The sequence below is a fragment of the Lissotriton vulgaris genome, chromosome 6, assembly GCF_964263255.1.
Source record: "Lissotriton vulgaris chromosome 6, aLisVul1.2, whole genome shotgun sequence".
Taxonomy (NCBI): domain Eukaryota; kingdom Metazoa; phylum Chordata; class Amphibia; order Caudata; family Salamandridae; genus Lissotriton; species Lissotriton vulgaris.
Window position 1 is genome coordinate 176835550 of NC_141694.1, and position 20944 is coordinate 176856493.

Sequence of the window (20944 nt, forward strand, 5' to 3'; positions counted from 1 at the left end):
AGCAGCCGACCTTGCTGCTTAGGCTAGAGAGGGTAGAGTATAGGCAGGAGGCTCTGCATGAAGGGCCCAGATACCTTGAGATAGAGTTTGTGGTATTTAAGATTTTTTTAATTTATCAAAAGCATATGTTTTAAAAATACAGGAACGCCTAGCTGGGGGAAAGAGGGGGTGCAGTATCTTCCGTTGTGCTGATGCATTGTGAGGCACTTGTAAAATAAAAATGCCTCAGCCACGCACAAAACAGCATTCTGAAAAGACGACCCAGGACCAACTCAAAACTGTAGGTAAAAGAAATAAACTGAAGGGAATGACTATATGTAATAGGGCCAGAAGCCAAGGGAGTGAACTAAAGACCAAAACTCTGTACAAATAAAATCCAATGCACCTCTATAAACCAAGGATTTCGAAAAACATGTCAAAGAACAAATTACAAATGATGGGGGTGCTCGAAGCCCATTTCGTAGCTACTGCATGTCTTAAAACCTAAAAACTGGTCTACACAGGCTTGAGTCTCTAGGAAATTGTCTGATGAGAAAAACGGCCAGTCCAGCCCGCCTGTGAGAGAATGTATATTGGCTAGTCAAAGAATGTGAAGATAAGAATTCTTTGCCCCATACTGCGTTATATTGGCTGAAAGTCAATCCATTAACGATGATAAACTGCTCAGCAGTCCAATGAACTTGGGGAGTGAGGCCTGCCAGTATACTTGTCACCAGTTCCGTAAACAGTGATAGACGACTGCTTGTGATTAAAGGCCTATTTAAGACAAATCAGGAAGGATAAGATTTTGTTCGTTTTACTTCACCAGCCAATCCACTATATTGCTGGATGAGCAAAACCACTGAAAATAAACACTCGAAGAAGTTTCTTTGTGAAACAGCCAACATGAATCAAGAGGTCTCCATGAGCGAAGGATATCATTGCCTGTGAGAGCGAATGCACTATACCCGATTTCAGGCATAAAGAAGCTGCAAAGAGCTTCACCACTTTTACAAATGGAACCATTAACTTCACAGAATATGGTTTAAAGGAGCGCTAAAAGGTGGTCAGAGGGGAGGGAAAGCAGGTGGCATTGCAAATGTAAGTGAAAAACCTCATAGTCATAATGCTGCAGGTATTTACCAGTCATTCCTATGGTCTTCACATCTAATTTTTGCACTTTTCTTTAGTGCAAACAAAGTCTACAGTTAATTTGCACAGAGGAAGTGACAACAAATGCAGGTACCATAATATTTCTGGGGCTGTATGAAAGGACTTTCTTTACGTAGAAAAACATTTTCAAGGCAGTAAAGAACAGGAAACAAAACTAAGGTGTACTTTATTTCTAACAACAAACTAATAGGTTTTCTGAGGATAGAATATCTGTAAGTTTAGGATTAAGTTGATTTCACATTGTTAATCAACGAGTTCATGGTTAAAAATCTATGTTGAAAAATAGAATGTTATCAAACACAAACTAAAAAGTATTGAATAATAACTAGGAGTGCTAGCTACCCATGGTGTTCCAGGTGTACATATTGAGATTTGAATCAACCACTGCATGAAAATATATGTTGAAACATGGTAAGTTATCAAAAGCAAACTAAGAAGTACCAAACAAGATCTAAGATCTAGGAGTACTTGTTACTCATGCTGTTGCGGATGGTTATCTGTGATATCATAGAAAAATGATTTAGTGGAATACAGTTACTGGGAATTCATTTCACCTAAACTGTTTAATGACATTTTTTAGAATGCATAGCATTTACCATTTCTTTTTGTTCGAAGTTGGCTTTTTCATGCTTATATTTTAATGTGTACAACAATTGCGAGTCTTACTTTCAGAAACAGTTTTGATAGGGATATTTATTTCAGTGCCCATCCCTCAACCCTAAAGGTTCTTTCTACCACTAAACTCCACCCATCCAAGAAACCTAAAACCCCTCACTACACCTAAAGAACAACCATTCCTGATCCCTAAACTAAACCCAGCCCTTTCTGCTTCTACGCTTCACCCATTTCATAAACTCCACCACTTCCTGAACCCTAGAAACCCATCACCACATCCAAACTCCATCTATCCCAGAACGCTAAAAGACCCTGCTGCCCTTAGACAATACCCATCCATAACTCCTAAAGAATCATCACCCCTAAACCCTACCCATTCCTGAACCATAAAACCACTTACTATGTCTAAACTCACCCTTCCAGGGATCCTCAAAACCCCTCATCACCCTAAACTCAACCCTAAATAACTCATCACCACCATTAACCTATACCCATCACTAAACATTCAAAACCATCATCAGCCCAAACTCCGGCCATCCATGATCCCTTAAACAACCGAACACCCCTACACTCCACCCATCCTTGCACAATGAAAACACTTCACCTCCTTTAAATTCCACTAATTCCTAAAAATTCCTCCCCATTCCTAAACTATATCCATCCCTGAACGTTAAAATTTCCTATTTATGCCTGAACTCCACCCACCCCTGATAACCCCTAAATATTAACCCAGAAGCAACCCCCGCCCACTAGTCCTAAACTCCACTCAAGTTGAATGTAATTTTGGATTTTTCCTTACCATTATCCTTCCTTTAAAATACTTCCTTTCATTTTGATTTATTTGTATTTTCTTAAAATTAAAATTGGTTTTCCATGATTTTGTTTCCTTCAATGTGGCTTCACAGTTTTCGTTTTCCAATACACATTCACATACATTAGTTGCAGATATACACCCTGATCTCCGAGTCAGTCCCTGTACTGTTACAAATATATATTCTAACATGGAATGTAATCGAAAACAAGTTGAGAAATACTGAAAAATAATTAGGAGTCCTCATGGTGTTGAGTATATACACCAGGTGAAAATGGAAGAAGTATTAGTAAACATAAGCAGACATACCTAAAACTTATACAGACATAATTTGCTTTATTAATGGTACCTCTTGCTCCTTGAGAAGGAATGCATCTATGAAACTTCTCTTGTCATCACTATTAAGTTCTTTTCTACTCTTCATAAACGTTGTGCGTAGAAATGAGTGTATATCTTTTATATTTTTATATATAGTTTTGTGATTTCCAGGCAAGAATCCCAAAGCAGGATATAAATTGTAGAGCTGCAATGTAGATAACGAACAAGTAATTTAGAACATTATATTTCAATACATGCATTGTAGTAGCTAAACATTGACATTTTTCAAATGCGGCACATTATGTGGTCATCAGGAATTTAAGTGTAATGTTTTTTACACATGCATATGCAATAACACAAAAATGTAATTTACCTGTTACTTAACAGAGTAATGATGAGACAGCAAGTTGACATGATATTGTGAAAAAGTGAATTATTAGTTGGGGTGGATGGAAACCCACCACAAGTAATAACAGTCATTTCAGTATTTAAACCTGATGCTAAATCTTGGTAGCTGTGTCAAAAAAGCAGGCAGGCTTAACCTAGATACAATATGTATAGCATTTAGAAGAATCAAAACAGTTAAAAGTAAAAAAAACACAATACATTAAAAGTCTTACTCCAATTTTTAAAAATAGAGATAATTAATAATAATTAAAATAACACCTAAAAACAAAAATACGGGCACCAGATAGCATCAAACAGTAGGCAGTGGTTGATGCAGCTCAGGAAGTAGAAGTGATTTGCACAATGGAGCACTGGTCAGATGTGGCAAGTAGATTGGCCCCACTGGGGTCTGGAAATAGCAACATCGAAAATGTTTCCAATCCCCAATCTGAAAAGTTACTTTGCTGTTTTTCTGAGGAAAAATTCTTCTCCAGGTGGGACAAATCTGAAATCCAATTCGATGGAAATACCGGTCAGATACTTTTTGTGGTCAGTTCCCTTTTAATCTTTTTTTGAAAAAGTTTCCAAACTTTTTTTGGTGCCCAAACAACCAGAGTAGTACTCATCCAAGGCCTTATAACCTCCGTAGAAGCACATAGAAACTCTCAGAGGATCAAGCAGAAGGCAACTGCAAGGTCTATTCAGTTTCAGTTGCCACTGGTCAGTTAGGATTCTTCATAGGAATATTCCCTTCCCCAATTTATGTTCCTAGAGTCTCCCAGCCCAATGATCCTTGGAGAGCTCTTGTCCCTGGATTTCAAGTGGAATGGGTTCCAACTTCCTCAAGTGCTTCTTACAGGTCACAGATGCTAAGTGCAGCTGGCTCAGTCCACATGACATTATTTTGCAAGTGCAGCAGTGTTTTGAAGGAGGTGCCTTGTGGTGCCACATTTATGCTTGGACAAAATAGTGATGACTCCTGGGCACTCCCTAGCCAATGTGATGAAAATTCTTAGGTGTAACCCTATTACAGTTTTAGTAGTACCTCTTTGCCTTACTGCACTCATGGCCAAAATGTGATGTGCCTGGGCAATTTCAAAATGGCATACATCTTCGGCAACATTAAACTTGGACTCTCAGCACTGGGGTTGTGTGTGAGAACGTTTCTTTTCACATCGAACACTAATATCCAGTTTCAAACAGACACTGCATAGACTTTAGTCTGGTAGGACATAAGCAGGGTCCTTCAGCAATTAGACAGGGGATATACAAGAATTGTTGTGTGGCTAAAAAGATATGTCAAGCAGGATTTGACAGTGTGGTGGCAAAAGGATGACCACAACCCCTTCTAATATTCTGTGGAGTTCAAAGGAGTCATATCTTTTCATTCTCTTACTAAATTCCTTTTCTTTTTTAGCCCCTTACCTATCAATCCGCACATCTGTTGGACTGACAGTCATAGCAGAGAGTATTTAGAATCACCCCAAAGCAACCCAATTTCGTTTTTCACCCACATTTAAAAATAAACACAGACAAGGAAACAAATGTTTTTCTGTCTGTATTTATCTGTAAATATCAGTAAAAATGGAGAACAGGGAGCCTTAATTATAACATGCATCACACCACAAGGCAAGATGACAATTCACAGCAGCATGCTTCCAATATCAAAATCAAATTTGCAACCCCAACTTCTTATTATGTTAGAAGTAGCAGTATTTGAATTTCACTGTCTACGTGTAGTTTTGTCTAAAATACATCCTTTTTAGTGTGTTTACTTTTTAGAGAAATGGTACAGAACTCACTCAAATATTTTCTATTCAAGGATAAGTCAATTAAAAAAAAGAACGAGCATCCCCATGGTAGGGGAAAATGCAGTTTCCATATGACAATAGGCCATTGAACTATCATGCTCATGGCAGTTCAAAGGCTGTGTAGATTAGGGGTATGGATGCTCTGTAGACTTTCTGGCTGCACGTAACTGCTGGAGGGAAGCCCCATTTCAGTAACACACCCATAAGAAATACCTTTGTGCTTTTAGGGGAGAATCTGGTTTCAATAGATGAGTTTTCTGTAAGGAGCTGGCCAGCGTATCACATTTTACAAACAAGTCTCTGTTGAATTAATACAACTTGAAAGGAAATGCCACAGAGCTTTTTAATCACATGCTGTGTGAAGTACTTTAGTATGGGATGCATAAACCTTATCCATATCATATTGTCTACATTTAGAGCATCATCAGTTGCAGCACCACTGGCCTATAAAGGAACTTTGCAGGTGTGCAGAGCATATATATAGGCGGAAGGAATCGAAGTTATTTACGGAGCGGGGGCTGGAACGCCCATCACGAGCACTGACAATCGAGGCGAGGCGGTCAGAAACAATCCAGTCACGAAGAATAATGAAGTAAAGGCGATCGACGCCTCTATCGAGAGCTTGGGTAATGCACTCGGAATCAACACAGAAGAAGAGGAGTGCAGGGAGATTCAACGGGGAGCAACCAGCGGTGAGTGAGCGGGACGCTGGGGGGGCGGCATCTGTGTGAATCCGTGATGCTGCGAAAGCAGAGGGGGAGGAACGGGGACCCGACACGAATAGAACATGCATACACGAACCGCTTGACAAGTGAAGTCGAAAGTGGTCATTCGACCGCATAGGGAGAGCCTGGATGTGGTAAAAGACTGAATTTTATGAAACGCTGGCGCGGAGTAACGCTAATAGTCTATCACATTTGGTTAACACCATACGCCCGCAAATCTCCAAAACCCAAGGCAGAAACTATCTAAACATTTGAATATTTCGACTGGCATCAACAAGTTGAATGGGAATTTGATAAATAAGATAGAACGATATATTGTGATTCTCAAATATGCAAAAATAAGAGGATCAGCAGCTGAAGAGGAAATTGTCTCTTTCTGGGAACGGGTGGGACAATCCTATAAAAGAAAAATACAACACCAGAGCAAAATAGAAAATAATTAAGAAAATTCAGTAACCTTGTAGTATGCTCTCTATGTCTATCTTAGGTAGGTTTCATGGAACCTAGAATGCTAAGATGAAGAGCATTCTTATGTATTCAGTTACTGCTTGACAGCTGATGGTGAGGGTGTTAAGAATAAACCTGACTTTAATCTACAACATATATCTATGTTTATTTACGACTTTTCACTGGCGACGAGGACGGAATCAACACAGAAGAAGAGGAGTGTGGGGAGATTCAACGGGGAGCAACCAGCGGTGAGTGAGCGGGACGCTGGGGGGCAGCATCTGTGTGAATCCGTGATGCTGCGAAAGCAGAGGGGGAGGAACGGGGACCCGACACGAATAGAACATGCATACACGAACCGCTTGACAAGTGAAGTCGAAAGTGGTCATTCGACCGCATAGGGAGAGCCTGGATGTGGTAAAAGACTGAATTTTATGAAACACTGGCGCGGAGTAACGCTAATAGTCTATCACATTTGGTTAACACCATATGCCCGCAAATCTCCAAAACCCAAGGCAGAAACTATCTAAACATTTGAATATTTCGACAGGGCATCAACAAGTTGAATGGGAATTTGATAAATGAGATAGAACGATATATTGTAATTCTCGAATATGCAAAAATAGGAGGATCAGCAGCTAAAGAGGAAATTGTCTCTTTCTGGGAACGGGTGGGACAATCCTATAAAAGAAAAATACAACACCAGAGCAAAATAGAAAATAATTAAGAAAATTCAGTAACCTTGTTGTATGCTCTCTATGTCTATCTTAGGTAGGTTTCATGGAACCTAGAATGCTAAGATGAAGAGCATTCTTATGTATTCAGTTACTGCTTGACAGCTGATGGTGAGGGTGTTAAGAATAAACCTGACTTTAATCTACAACATATATCTATGTTTATTTACGACTTTTCACTGGCGACGAGGACGGGATAGACTGGAAGGATAAAGGAAGAACACCCTAACATCAAGCTAAGTGGTTTGTCACGTAAAGCAATTTACTGGCTTTGGAAGGAATTCGAATGAAGATTGGCATTATTTATAAGCAAAAGGAACAGGAAAATTGTGACGTATAATTTTGTTTCATATACTGACTTTGAGCTTTCCCGGCGGCAGTTAATTTAAATGGGAGATTAAATGATTTCCCCAGCGGCAGTCGGTTAGCAAGAGGAAGTGTGCTGAAGGATTTATGAGAGGTTTAATATAACTCTGTCGTGAAGAAAGGTGAAATTCCATTCCCTGCGGCTGTAAGTAATAAAGAGAGGTACAACATTTTTTGTCAGTATAAAAAAAAAGAATTGTGACCTCTCCTGTGGCTGTGTTCAAGATTTGGGTTGGAAAGGAATGGAAATCAGGGAGAGTAAAGCAGCGTAACCCTGAAAAAGTAATTGCTGTGGAGTTTAAAGTGTGGCAAACAGTGAAATCGGTTACCGTTTTTCATCCAGGTTGAGCGGTTGATCAGCGGTGCGAGCTCCTTCTTCCTCGGAGTATTCTCAAATGTGATGACGTTATGGAATGTGGAAGGGGAGTCGGCTAGGAAATGAATGACTCATCGTGAGACTTCAGACGCGAGTCCAAAGGGCACACGTCAGTCTTTGGAGAGCTGGAGCAGCAGTTTCTCTTCGCGCTAAAAAAAAGGAAAGCTCAATTTAAAACGGTCTCATCTCTTCGTGATTTTGAAGGTGTACATTTTCAGATGTGTGGCAGTTTTGCTACGCGGTGCGACGTTGTCTTTTGGATTTGAAAGGAAAAGTGAGGAAAGCGTCGTAGAAATTCAGAAAAAACTGATATATATATATATATATATATATAATTTATTTTCTTCTTACTCTGCAATTGTTTGTTTAAAATTCGTTTTCGTTTTGATGGGGGAAGTAAGGTCATGTCAAGAGTCTTATGCCCAGATGCATCAACCATTTTTTCAATCGCAAACGGTGCGATTCCTTAAAATCGGCCGTTTGCGACTCCAAAAATGCTTGTTGATATGCATCATTGGATTTTGTCCAAAATCGCGAATTTTGCGAATTTCTAAAATGCGATTGCATTTAAGGAATCGCAATTTTGCGATTCCTTAAATGCAATGCATCATTGTTTAAAAATTTGCGAATTTCAAAATAGCACGTGCAAATTACCACGAGTTTGAACCTCGTGGTAATTTGCAAAAATGTTTAATAATGCACAAAATGCATTTTTTAAACTGTTAAGTTACAGACACACATGTCCTTAGGACATGTGTGTATGTAACTTATAGCTAAAAGTGCATTTCATGGGTGCAGGGGGGGGTCATTTGGACCCCCCTCTCCACCCTTGAAATGCTTTGTTGAATTGCGATTTGGAAATTGCGAATTCGCAATTCCCATTCATTCCTATGGGCATTTCAGCCCATAGGAATGAATGGGAATTGCGAATTCGCAATTTCCAAATCGCATTTTTTTTGCGATTCGGTAAAAATTGCGATTTTTACCGAATTGCAAAAAAAATGCGAAAATAATGATGCATACCATTTTGCGAATCCTAATTTGCGATTCGGTAATTTTCGCAAATTAGGATTCGCAAAAAAGAAGTTTGATGCATCTGGGCATTAGTGTGTAAGATATACAAAACTTGCTAAGAGAAGAACAAAGTTGTTGTATTTTTTTTTTTTTTTTAAGTTGAGTAAAGATCTGAGGAAGTAAGTAAAGGTAGTGCAGTTTGGAAAAAATAGCTGTTTGAGGAAAATAAAAAGAAATATAAAATTGGCATAATAGCAAATAGAAAGGGAAATTGAAAATAAAACAAGGTGCACTATATTTTAAGTTGTCCAAAGTACAAGAATGCAGAATGTAAAACACATCCGTTCTTTTTGAGTGATCCAGGTGAGCCAAGGGTAAAATGGAGCAAATGGAAAAAGATTTTTGCGCACTATGCGAGAGATGGCGGCGCAAACTTAAGTGCGGAGAGGAAATACTCTTTATTAATGCATTGCCTTGGTGGGGAAGGGCAGGAGGTTCTAGAAAATTTACCCGCTTTGTCACATCAAGAACAGAGAGGTTTGGATGAGTATGAGGTCTGTTTGCTGCAACTAGACAAACATTATTTGCCTCGTGTTAGTACCATAATGGAAAGATATCATTTTGGAAGAAGGGAGCAAGGTAAAGAAGAGTCAGTAGAGGAGTATCTGACTGCCTTGAGAAAATTATCTTCTACTTGTAAGTTTGGTCCTGCCAAGCAGGAACGTTTGAGGGATCAGCTAGTTTTGAAATGCAGAGAGGATAAAATTAGAGAGGAATTATGGCTCAAAGATGAACCACCTCTTGACGAGGTGGTAAGCATAGCCAAGAGGGTTGAACACATGATTAAATGTGTTGATTAATTAAAAAATGACAAAGGGAAGTCTGAGGAAAAGGTGGAAAAGTTAGAAGTGGAGGAGGATGTAACACAGGTCAAGGAGGTGAAAGATAGTAAGGCCTGGGTATATGAGAAAGGCAAAGAGGAAGCTTCATCGTCAGCTGTAACTTGTTATAGATGTGGGAAAGCTGGTCATAATGCGAACTCGAAGTTCTGTCCTGCAATGAGTTTTCTCTGTCATGGGTGTGGGAAAAAAGGGCATTTTGTAAAGTTTTGTAAATCTAAGGAAAGGAAGATTGTAACCAAGGATATAAAGGAAATTATATGTCAAGTGAAGGATAAAGAAGAAAAGGATTATCCAACTGATTTGGTTAAGATTGAAGTAATTGATCTGGAAATGAAATTTGATTCCTGTGCACGAATAACAATTGTTTCAATAGAGTTCTATGAGAGGTGTTTAAAGGATAGAAACAAGGTAACCAAAATGGATGTATGTGCAGGAGGGTATGGTGGTGCACCTATAAGCATGATGGGATATTTTAATGCTGCTATTGAGTTCAGGGAAAGAATTATAGTTGGGAAGGTTTATGTTTCCAAAGTGGGGGATTGTTTAATTGGGTGGCCACATCAACGTTTGTTGGGAGTCATTCTCAATTCAAATGCAAATCCTCAGATTCAAATTCAGGAAGTTGTGTCAAGCAATAACTCATTTATGGAGGAGTTTCCTAAACTCTTTCAATCTTTTTTGGGTTGCCTTAAAGGCTATAAACATTGTATAAAGGTAAAGAAGAATGCTGTTCCTGTGGTTGCTGATGTCAGAAGGATTTCAATAGCAATTCAGGAAAAAGTTGAACAGGAATTGAGAAAATTACAGGAACAGAATATAATTACTTCTGTGGAGGCAACTGAATGGTTGGCTCCTATTGTTGTCGCAAACAAGCCCAATGGCGATATAAGACTCTGTTGTGATTTGAGATCTCTCAATAAGGAGGTGGATAAATTTCCATTGCCCAATATTGACGAGTTGCTATCATCTTTAGGTGATGCCAAGATTTTTAGGACGCTTGATTTAACACAGGCTTATCATCAGATAGAATTGACGCAGGATTCACAGAATCTTACGGCATTTATCACCCTGTTGGGTGCCTTCAAATATAAGAGAATGCCGTTTGGTCTTGTGTCTGCTGCGTCGGTTTTTCAACGGGTGATGGCATCCATTTTGAAGGGTGTAAGAAAGGTGAAATGCTATCAAGATGATTTGTTGATTTATGGTGTGAATCAAGAGGAGCATGATAGAATTTTAAGAACAGTTCTAAAAAGGTTAGAAAATGCAGGCTTGACTTTAAAATTTGAAAAATGTACGTTTTCAGTTCCAGAAGTTAATTATTTAGGTCATACCATTTCTGATGTTGGTATTTCACCAAAGAAAGAGCTGGTTGATACAATAAGTAACTTAGCATCACCAAGGAATAAGGAGGAGGTTGTTTCTTTTCTTGGAATGGTGGAATATTATGGAAAGTTCTTCAGAAATTTAGCTGGTAAATCAGGGGGATTGAGAGATCTTTTGGGAAAAAATAAGGAATTTAAGTGGTCGGATGTTTGTCAACGTGAGTTTGAGGACATCAAGGGAAATTTAGTTGTGGCTCCTGATTTGAAAGCTTTTGTTCCTTTTGAAGAGACTTATGTGATCACTGATGCAAGTTCAAAGGGTTTGGAAGCAATTTTAAAGCAAAGAAGGAATGGTCAGGAGAAGCTTATTGCCTGTGCCTCAAGAAGTTTGAGAGGAGCAGAACTGAACTATTCAGTGATTGAGAAAGAGGCTTTGGCCATATTCTGGGCTTTGAATAAGTTCAGAAATATTCTGTGGGGTCAGAGTTTAAAGTGTGTTCTGATCATAAACCACTAAGGGAGATTTTCATGGTGAAAGGTTTGGATAATGTTTCTTCAAGGATCAAAAGATGGGTGATTGGTTTACAAGAATTTTGCTTTGAAATTGATTATATACCTGGGGTGGAGAATGTATCGGCTGATTGTCTTTCACGTCTTGTTGATGATTCTTTTGAGGTGGTTAATGAGGAAATGGATGGAGAAAGTGCAGTTAATGTCTGTGAAATTACCTCTGGAGTTATACTTGAGGAGGAATGGTTGGAAGAGTGCAGAAAAGATTGTGAGATTGTTGGTGTGATTGCTTCAGTAATGAACAATACTGTTTTTGAAAAAGGTCTGTCTAAGGTGTGGCATTTGGTCAAGAATGAGTTATCTGTGGAGAAAGGTGTTCTTTTAAGGGGTTCTAAGTTGATTCCTCCGAGTTCTTTGAGGAAAAGGTTGATTGAAGAGGCTCATCAAGGACATATGGGAATTGTAAAAACCAAAGAAAGGGTTCGTTGTTCTTTTTGGTGGCCAGGGATGGATTTGGAAATTGAAAGGGAGGTGCGTGAATGTTTGCAGTGTAAAGTAAGCGATAACATTTTAGTATCTCGCACTGCTCCCATGGTCTGTCGTGATCTTCCAAGTGGACCTTGGGAGGACATTGTCATGGATATTGTTGGTCCGTTCTCAGGTGAGCATCGTACCCCCATTTGATAGTGGTGATTGATCTCTATTCAAGGTGGGTTGAGATTTCTTCGGTTTCAGAGGTAACCTCTTCTTCCGTTATTGACTTTCTAAAGGACATTTTTAAAAGGGAGGGTTTTCCTAAATCTCTTTTGTCTGATAATGGTCCTCAGTTTTGCTCTGGTATGATGGCTGATTTTTTGTTGTCTTGTGGTATTAGACATAAAAGATCTTCTGTTTATCACCCAGAGATAAATGGGACTGTGGAAAGACTTAATAGGGTGATAAAGGAGAACTTTCAGCTTTCAAGAGTTAATGGGTTAGATTGGAAGGTTGAATTGCAGAAATGTATTTTGGCGCATAGGTTTTCACCACAGATGACAACCAAGAAAACTCCATTTGAGCTGTTTAAAGGAAGAACTCCCAATACCAGTTTGAGTACGGCTTGGATGTGCTGGGGAAAAGGGGTAAAAGATAATAGTATTGGTGAATGGAGAGTGAGAGAGATAGAACAACGTTTGAAAAATAAGAAGTGTTTTGATGAAAGAAAAAGGGTACAAGAAGGACGAGTTGAAGTTGGGGATGAAGTTAAGGTCAGGGCTCCTGTTGGTTCTTTGTCCTGGTCCAAATACTCTTGTCCCATGAAAGTTATCAAATGTTTCAATAATTCCGTGAAGTTGGAAAATGGCAAAATATGGAATTTGAATCGTGTTGCAATTGTAAAGAAATGCAATCCTGAAATGGATGTTTGTGCCAGGCGGACCATCTCTACTAGTGGCACAGTGGTATCTTCTAGAAGAACAATTTCACGAGTTAGGAAGGTGCCAACTTATCTCAGTGATTACACCTCTTAAATAGTTTCCTCATTCACTTATGGGTTTATTTCTATTTCGATATTTTTGTGCTGAAATGTAATTCTGATGCTTGCTTATTTTGTGTTTCATTTGTATTACATCTGCAAGTATAATCTTAATATAAGAAAGAGGATGTGTAATATGATCTCTATGTCTATCTTAGGTAGGTTTCATGGAACCTAGAATGCTAAGATGAAGAGCATTCTTATGTATTCAGTTACTGCTTGACAGCTGATGGTGAGGGTGTTAAGAATAAACCTGACTTTAATCTACAACATATATCTATGTTTATTTACAACTTTTCAAACCTCTCTCACACAGATGGCCGATAAATATAGGAATCGCCAACAAAGGGCATGGGATCTACTTAATGATGACGAAACCACTCCCTCCACACATACCAACACGGGAGGATCAGCAGGAGGGAAAGATATGGAGAAAAGAACAATATTAAACATCACAAGAGAATTGCAGCAGAATCAGATACTGGAAATCAATAAATGGTGGGAGAAAACAACTAAAAATATATTGAGTTTAAGAGAGTTCCAAGAGGACTGCGCATACTCATTATGCCCACCTTAAATGACCTTGATCCAGACCTGATAAAATTATGGCTACAAGACACCAATGAGTACTCATTCAAATGAATGAGAACACTAATTATACATGCGGAGAGAAAACTAGATAAAATCACAAGCATCATTCAAGCATTGGAGCAGGAACTGGCAAAAATCCCTGTAACAGAAGAAATTAAGGAACTGATTGATGCCATGGAAAAGAAAATTAACAAACATGAGGCGGAGGTAGAGAAGCGAAAAGCAAGTAAATTTACAAGGGATAGAATGGATTATACACAAAGGAGCAGATCAAGTCGGAGAAAAGTGTGTGCCTACATCAGTACCAGTGCGGTACCGGTGATGGGTGCGTGAAACATGGGCTGTAAAATGTTTCAGGCATTAGTGTAGGAAGGTTGAAATAATTCCCATCAGACCACCCATTTGGTGGAGTTAGCGTCATGTGGGAACTATATATCATGCCATACTGAATCCGCCTCTATAATGCCAGTGCGGGAATGGATGTCAGAAGTACTGAGCATGATTTACATCTCCAAGTGATGTTAATGAAAAAAGTGCAGTGCTCAAATAGTGATGTTAAAATTGGCTACCCGGACTTCAGAGAGCGTTTAAACAGAAGTCCTAGTGTCAAGGGTTAAAAAACACGCTGGGTAGTAAGACTACCCACTAGCGCTGTACAGTATGATCATGGTCGACATGTTTCAGCCATACGGGCATCTAGCCCGGCTTTCTTCAGGACCGATAAACAAAATTGGCTACTGCAACTGTTTGTAGAGTGTAAGAGTGAAGAATATACACATGTACTGACAAAGTTACATATATACCAGGACATGGAATACTTAGATGTCCACTGGAGGGAGAGGAATAATTCTTCTTCCTAACGAGAAACAAAAAGACACTATGTCAAACAGCGCCAGATTGCACACACACACCAATACACACAACTCGGGACCGTGCAGGCACACATGCATGAATAATTTGCATTCTGCATAAATAGGAGCATACTAGCTCAATCACACTGAGGCATTTCCTCAAGGTGATACTCACCCAGCTTTGTGTGGGTGAAGACCTCACCTCACCCGGCAACCGCTCGGGGGAATGAGGCCCCGCTCTGTAGTGTAAAAAATGAAAGACACAGTAAGCACATAACTTTACTGTGCCTAAACCAATGGTTCTACACTTAAAACCCAACGGACGTGTGATAGTTGCCCCATTGTCAAAACCACCAACAACACCCTCTCAAATTTACAAAGTGCGCCTAAGTCACACGTCATGCGATGTTCAACTCTTGTAAAATTAACATCTAGGCATTGATAAGTGCTACCAGGTGACTTACTCACAAAAAGCGGTTGTGTAGTGATTCGTGGTTTAGGAGAAACTTATCCAGCAACTACTATCCTAGCTCTCCTACAACAAAAACCAGAGAACACTTGTTTACCGCCCGTGGCCATTTGGCAACCAAGGTGTAGAGGTAATTGAATGGTGTCCTACTCCACTCACATATCTAGGTATCAGGGACCCTACATCAATGTGAGCTGCTCAGTGAATCATGATGAATAGATAATATCGCCCCTCCAGAAAACGCGCAGTAGTGAAAAGGGTAGGGGGCCAGGTAGGCTCCCTTTAGTTTAGATACCCTTTCAGCATAGTTCCAACTGCGAGTGAGAACGCCGAAAAAAACGGCGTGTAGGCGCTACAAAACTCACCTAGCCGTCGGTACCCCGGCTCTGGACCCGAACGGAAGTGGAGGTGGTTGGAAAAACGCCCATCCTCTTCATATAGCTACCATGCTCGCGTTTAACGGGATCCTCGCTCAATGACGAGTTCCAGCAGAATCGCGGAAGAGCCGCGAGAGAGGACCGCTGTTTCCTCGCGCATGCGTGGAGAGTGCTTGTACATGACTCTCCTGCGCATGCGCAGTCCTCGATGCTCGTGAATCCCCAGAGACGTGTATATCACCGTCTGTTTCCTCGCGGGATAGGAGAATTAAAATGAATATACTCGCTGGTATTTAAGAGGGAAATGAGCGGTTCCAAGCCCATGAGGGAGACAACACTCCTCAAAGTGAGCCTGAAAAAACTTGTCCAGACTGGTGTCAATATGTGACACTGCCCTAATGCAGGAAAGGGGATAATGTCACTGGGCAAAAACACACTGATGAGTAAACACCCATTCGATGCTAAACCATAGTGGGTGATAACGAGATGATGGATGAGGACTGTGATTAAAGCACTTAGTGTGGTGAATCAACTTACAAACACTCCAGCGGGAGGTGTGTATTATTTGAGATATTATCTATAAGGAAGTTGTTGTTCTAGGGTGTTGGTGACGGTAGACAAAAGGGCCCCACACACAATTGAGTTGGGTGAGCTAGGAGATGTAAACTAAACTGTGTTTACACCCTGATTCAATAGACCCGTAACTGAACAGTTGCACTAGATACTTAAAAACAAACGGTATGTGGAGGGTCAAGGGGAAAGTTTTAAGACCTGTCTGCTCGCTCCCCTAATCAAGATACATAACACACAAAGGAGCAGATCAAGTCGGAGAAAAGTGTGTGCCTACATCAGTACCAGTGCGGTACCGGTGATGGGTGCGTGAAACATGGGCTGTAAAATGTTTCAGGCATTAGTGTAGGAAGGCTGAAATAATTCCCATCAGACCACCCATTTGGTGGAGTTAGCGTCATGTGGGAACTATATATCATGCCATACTGAATCCGCCTCTATAATGCCAGTGCGGGAATGGATGTCAGAAGTACTGAGCATGATTTACATCTCCAAGTGATGTTAATGAAAAAAGTGCAGTGCTCAAATAGTGATGTTAAAATTGGCTACCCGGACTTCAGAGAGCGTTTAAACAGAAGTCCTAGTGTCAAGGGTTAAAAAACACGCTGGGTAGTAAGACTACCCACTAGCGCTGTACAGTATGATCATGGTCGAGATGTTTCAGCCATACGGGCATCTAGCCCGGCTTTCTTCAGGACCGATAAACAAAATTGGCTACTGCAACTGTTTGTAGAGTGTAAGAGTGAAGAATATACACATGTACTGACAAAGTTACATATATACCAGGACATGGAATACTTAGATGTCCACTGGAGGGAGAGGAATAATTCTTCTTCCTAACGAGAAACAAAAAGACACTATGTCAAACAGCGCCAGATTGCACACACACACCAATACACACAACTCGGGACCGTGCAGGCACACATGCATGAATAATTTGCATTCTGCATAAATAGGAGCATACTAGCTCAATCACACTGAGGCATTTCCTCAAGGTGATACTCACCCAGCTTTGTGTGGGTGAAGACCTCACCTCACCCGGCAACCGCTCGGGGGAATGAGGCCCCGTTCTGTAGTGTAAAAAAATGAAAGACACAGTAAGCACATAACTTTACTGTGCCTAAACCAATGGTTCTACACTTAAAACCCAACGGACGTGTGATAGTTGCCCCATTGTCAAAACCACCAACAACACCCTCTCAAATTTACAAAGTGCGCCTAAGTCACACGTCATGCGATGTTCAACTCTTGTAAAATTAACATCTAGGCATTGATAAGTGCTACCAGGTGACTTACTCACAAAAAGCGGTTGTGTAGTGATTCGTGGTTTAGGAGAAACTTATCCAGCAACTACTATCCTAGCTCTCCTACAACAAAAACCAGAGAACACTTGTTTACCGCCCGTGGCCATTTGGCAACCATGGTGTAGAGGTAATTGAATGGTGTCCTACTCCACTCACATATCTAGGTATCAGGGACCCTACATCAATGTGAGCTGCTCAGTGAATCATGATGAATAGATAATATCGCCCCTCCAAAAAACGCGCAGTAGTGAAAAGGGTAGGGGGCCAGGTAGGCTCCCTTTAGTTTAGATACCCTTTCAGCATAGTTCCAACTGCGAGTGAGAACGCCGAAAAAAACGGCGTGTAGGTGCTACAAAACTCACCTAGCCGTCGGTACCCCGGCTCTGGACCCGAACGGAAGTGGAGGTGGTTGGAAAAACGCCCATCCTCTTCATATAGCTACCATGCTCGCGTTTAACGGGATCCTCGCTCAATGACGAGTTCCAGCAGAATCGCGGAAGAGCCGCGAGAGAGGACCGTTGTTTCCTCGCGCATGCGTGGAGAGTGCGTGTACATGACTCTCCTGCGCATGCGCAGTCCTCGATGCTCGTGAATCCCCAGAGACGTGTATATCACCGTCTGTTTGCTCGCGGGATAGGAGAATTAAAATGAATATACTCGCTGGTATTTAAGAGGGAAATGAGCGGTTCCAAGCCCATGAGGGAGACAACACTCCTCAAAGTGAGCCTGAAAAAACTTGTCCAGACTGGTGTCAATATGTGACACTGCCCTAATGCAGGAAAGGGGATAATGTCACTGGGCAAAAACACACTGATGAGTAAACACCCATTCGATGCTAAACCATAGTGGGTGATAACGAGATGATGGATGAGGACTGTGATTAAAGCACTTAGTGTGGTGAATCAACTTACAAACACTCCAGCGGGAGGTGTGTATTATTTGAGATATTATCTATAAGGAAGTTGTTGTTCTAGGGTGTTGGTGACGGTAGACAAAAGGGCCCCACACACAATTGAGTTGGGTGAGCTAGGAGATGTAAACTAAACTGTGTTTACACCCTGATTCAATAGATCCGCAACTGAACAGTTGCACTAGATACTTAAAAACAAACGGTATGTGGAGGGTCAAGGGGAAAGTTTTAAGACCTGTCTGCTCGCTCCGGTAATCAAGATACATAACACACAAAGGAGCAGATCAAGTCGGAGAAAAGTGTGTGCCTACATCAGTACCAGTGCGGTACCGGTGATGGGTGCGTGAAACATGGGCTGTAAAATGTTTCAGGCATTAGTGTAGGAAGGCTGAAATAATTCCCATCAGACCACCCATTTGGTGGAGTTAGCGTCATGTGGGAACTATATATCATGCCATACTGAATCCGCCTCTATAATGCCAGTGCGGGAATGGATGTCAGAAGTACTGAGCATGATTTACATCTCCAAGTGATGTTAATGAAAAAAGTGCAGTGCTCAAATAGTGATGTTAAAATTGACTACCCGGACTTCAGAGAGCGTTTAAACAGAAGTCCTAGTGTCAAGGGTTAAAAAACACGCTGGGTAGTAAGACTACCCACTAGCGCTGTACAGTATGATCATGGTCGACATGTTTCAGCCATACGGGCATCTAGCCCGGCTTTCTTCAGGACCGATAAACAAAATTGGCTACTGCAACTGTTTGTAGAGTGTAAGAGTGAAGAATATACACATGTACTGACAAAGTTACATATATACCAGGACATGGAATACTTAGATGTCCACTGGAGGGAGAGGAATAATTCCTCTTCCTAACGAGAAACAAAAAGACACTATGTCAAACAGCGCCAGATTGCACACACACACCAATACACACAACTCGGGACCGTGCAGGCACACATGCATGAATAATTTGCATTCTGCATAAATAGGAGCATACTAGCTCAATCACACTGAGGCATTTCCTCAAGGTGATACTCACCCAGCTTTGTGTGGGTGAAGACCTCACCTCACCCGGCAACCGCTCGGGGGAATGAGGCCCCGCTCTGCAGTGTAAAAAATGAAAGACACAGTAAGCACATAACTTTACTGTGCCTAAACCAATGGTTCTACACTTAAAACCCAACGGACGTGTGATAGTTGCCCCATTGTCAAAACCACCAACAACACCCTCTCAAATTTACAAAGTGCACCTAAGTCACACGTCATGCGATGTTCAACTCTTGTAAAATTAACATCTAGGCATTGATAAGTGCTACCAGGTGACTTACTCACAAAAAGCGGTTGTGTTGTGATTCGTGGTTTAGGAGAAACTTATCCAGCAACTACTATCCTAGCTCTCCTACAACAAAAACCAGAGAACACTTGTTTACCGCCCGTGGCCATTTGGCAACCAAGGTGTAGAGGTAATTGAATGGTGTCCTACTCCACTCACATATCTAGGTATCAGGGACCCTACATCAATGTGAGCTGCTCAGTGAATCATGATGAATAGATAATATCGCCCCTCCAAAAAACGCGCAGTAGTGAAAAGGGTAGGGGGCCAGGTAGGCTCCCTTTAGTTTAGATACCCTTTCAGCATAGTTCCAACTGCGAGTGAGAACGCCGGAAAAAACGGCATGTAGGCGCTACAAAACTCACCTAGCCGTCGGTACCCCGGCTCTGGACCCGAATGGAAGTGGAGGTGGTTGGAAAAACGCCCATCCTCTTCATATAGCTACCATGCTCGCGTTTAACGGGATCCTCGCTCAATGACGAGTTCCAGCAGAATCGCGGAAGAGCCGCGAGAGAGGACCGCTGTTTCCTCGCGCATGCGTGGAGAGTGCGTGTACATGACTCTCCTGCGCATGCGCAGTCCTCGATGCTCGTGAATCCCCAGAGACGTGTATATCACCGTCTGTTTCCTCGCGGGATAGGAGAATTAAAATGAATATACTCGCTGGTATTTAAGAGGGAAATGAGCGGTTCCAAGCCCATGAGGGAGACAACACTCCTCAAAGTGAGCCTGAAAAAACTTGTCCAGACTGGTGTCAATATGTGACACTGCCCTAATGCATGAAAGGGGATAATGTCACTGGGCAAAAACACACTGATGAGTAAACACCCATTCGATGCTAAACCATAGTGGGTGATAACGAGATGATGGATGAGGACTCTGATTAAAGCACTTAGTGTGGTGAATCAACTTACAAACACTCCAGCGGGAGGTGTGTATTATTTGAGATATTATCTATAAGGAAGTTGTTGTTCTAGGGTGTTGGTGACGGTAGACAAAAGGGCCCCACACACAATTGAGTTGGGTGAGCTAGGAGATGTAAACTAAACTGTGTTTACACCCTGATTCAATAGACCCGCAACTGAACAGTTGCACTAGATACTTAAAAACAAACGGTATGTGGAGGGTCAAGTCAAGTCAAGTCAAGTCAGAGAATTTGTATAGCGCACTACCTACCCAGAGGGTCTCAAGGCGCTTAGACAGGGGAGGAGGATTACTTGTCAAATATCCACGTTTTAAGTTGCTTTCTGAAAGCTAGGTGGTTCTGGGTAAGGCGAAGGTAAGCGGGGAGTGAGTTCCATGTTTTAGCAGCCAGGTATGAGAAGGATCTGCCTCCCATGGTGGTCTTGTTGATGCGAGGTACAGTGGCGAGAGCTTGGTTGGAGGAACGTAGTTGGCGGGAGGGGGTGTAGAAGGACAGTCGTGAGTTGAGGCATTCTGGTCCGATGTCGTAGAGTGATTTGTGTGCGTGGGTTAGCAGTCGGAAAGTGATCCTCTTATTGACGGGTAGCCAGTGGAGGTCTTTAAGGTGACCA

At 41.3% G+C, this 20944-nt stretch overlaps 1 protein-coding gene across 1 annotated transcript in view; it reads right to left on the reverse strand.

The window, feature by feature from the left end:
• LOC147706977 (cytochrome P450 2K1-like) overlaps nucleotides 1–20944 on the reverse strand; it is a 300169-nt gene that overhangs the window by 158958 nt on the left and 120267 nt on the right. Inside the window, exon 5 of the mRNA XM_086926206.1 lies at nucleotides 2928–3101. Coding sequence (XP_086782332.1) covers nucleotides 2928–3101 — 174 coding nt within the window. The remainder of the gene's footprint in view (nucleotides 1–2927; nucleotides 3102–20944) is intronic.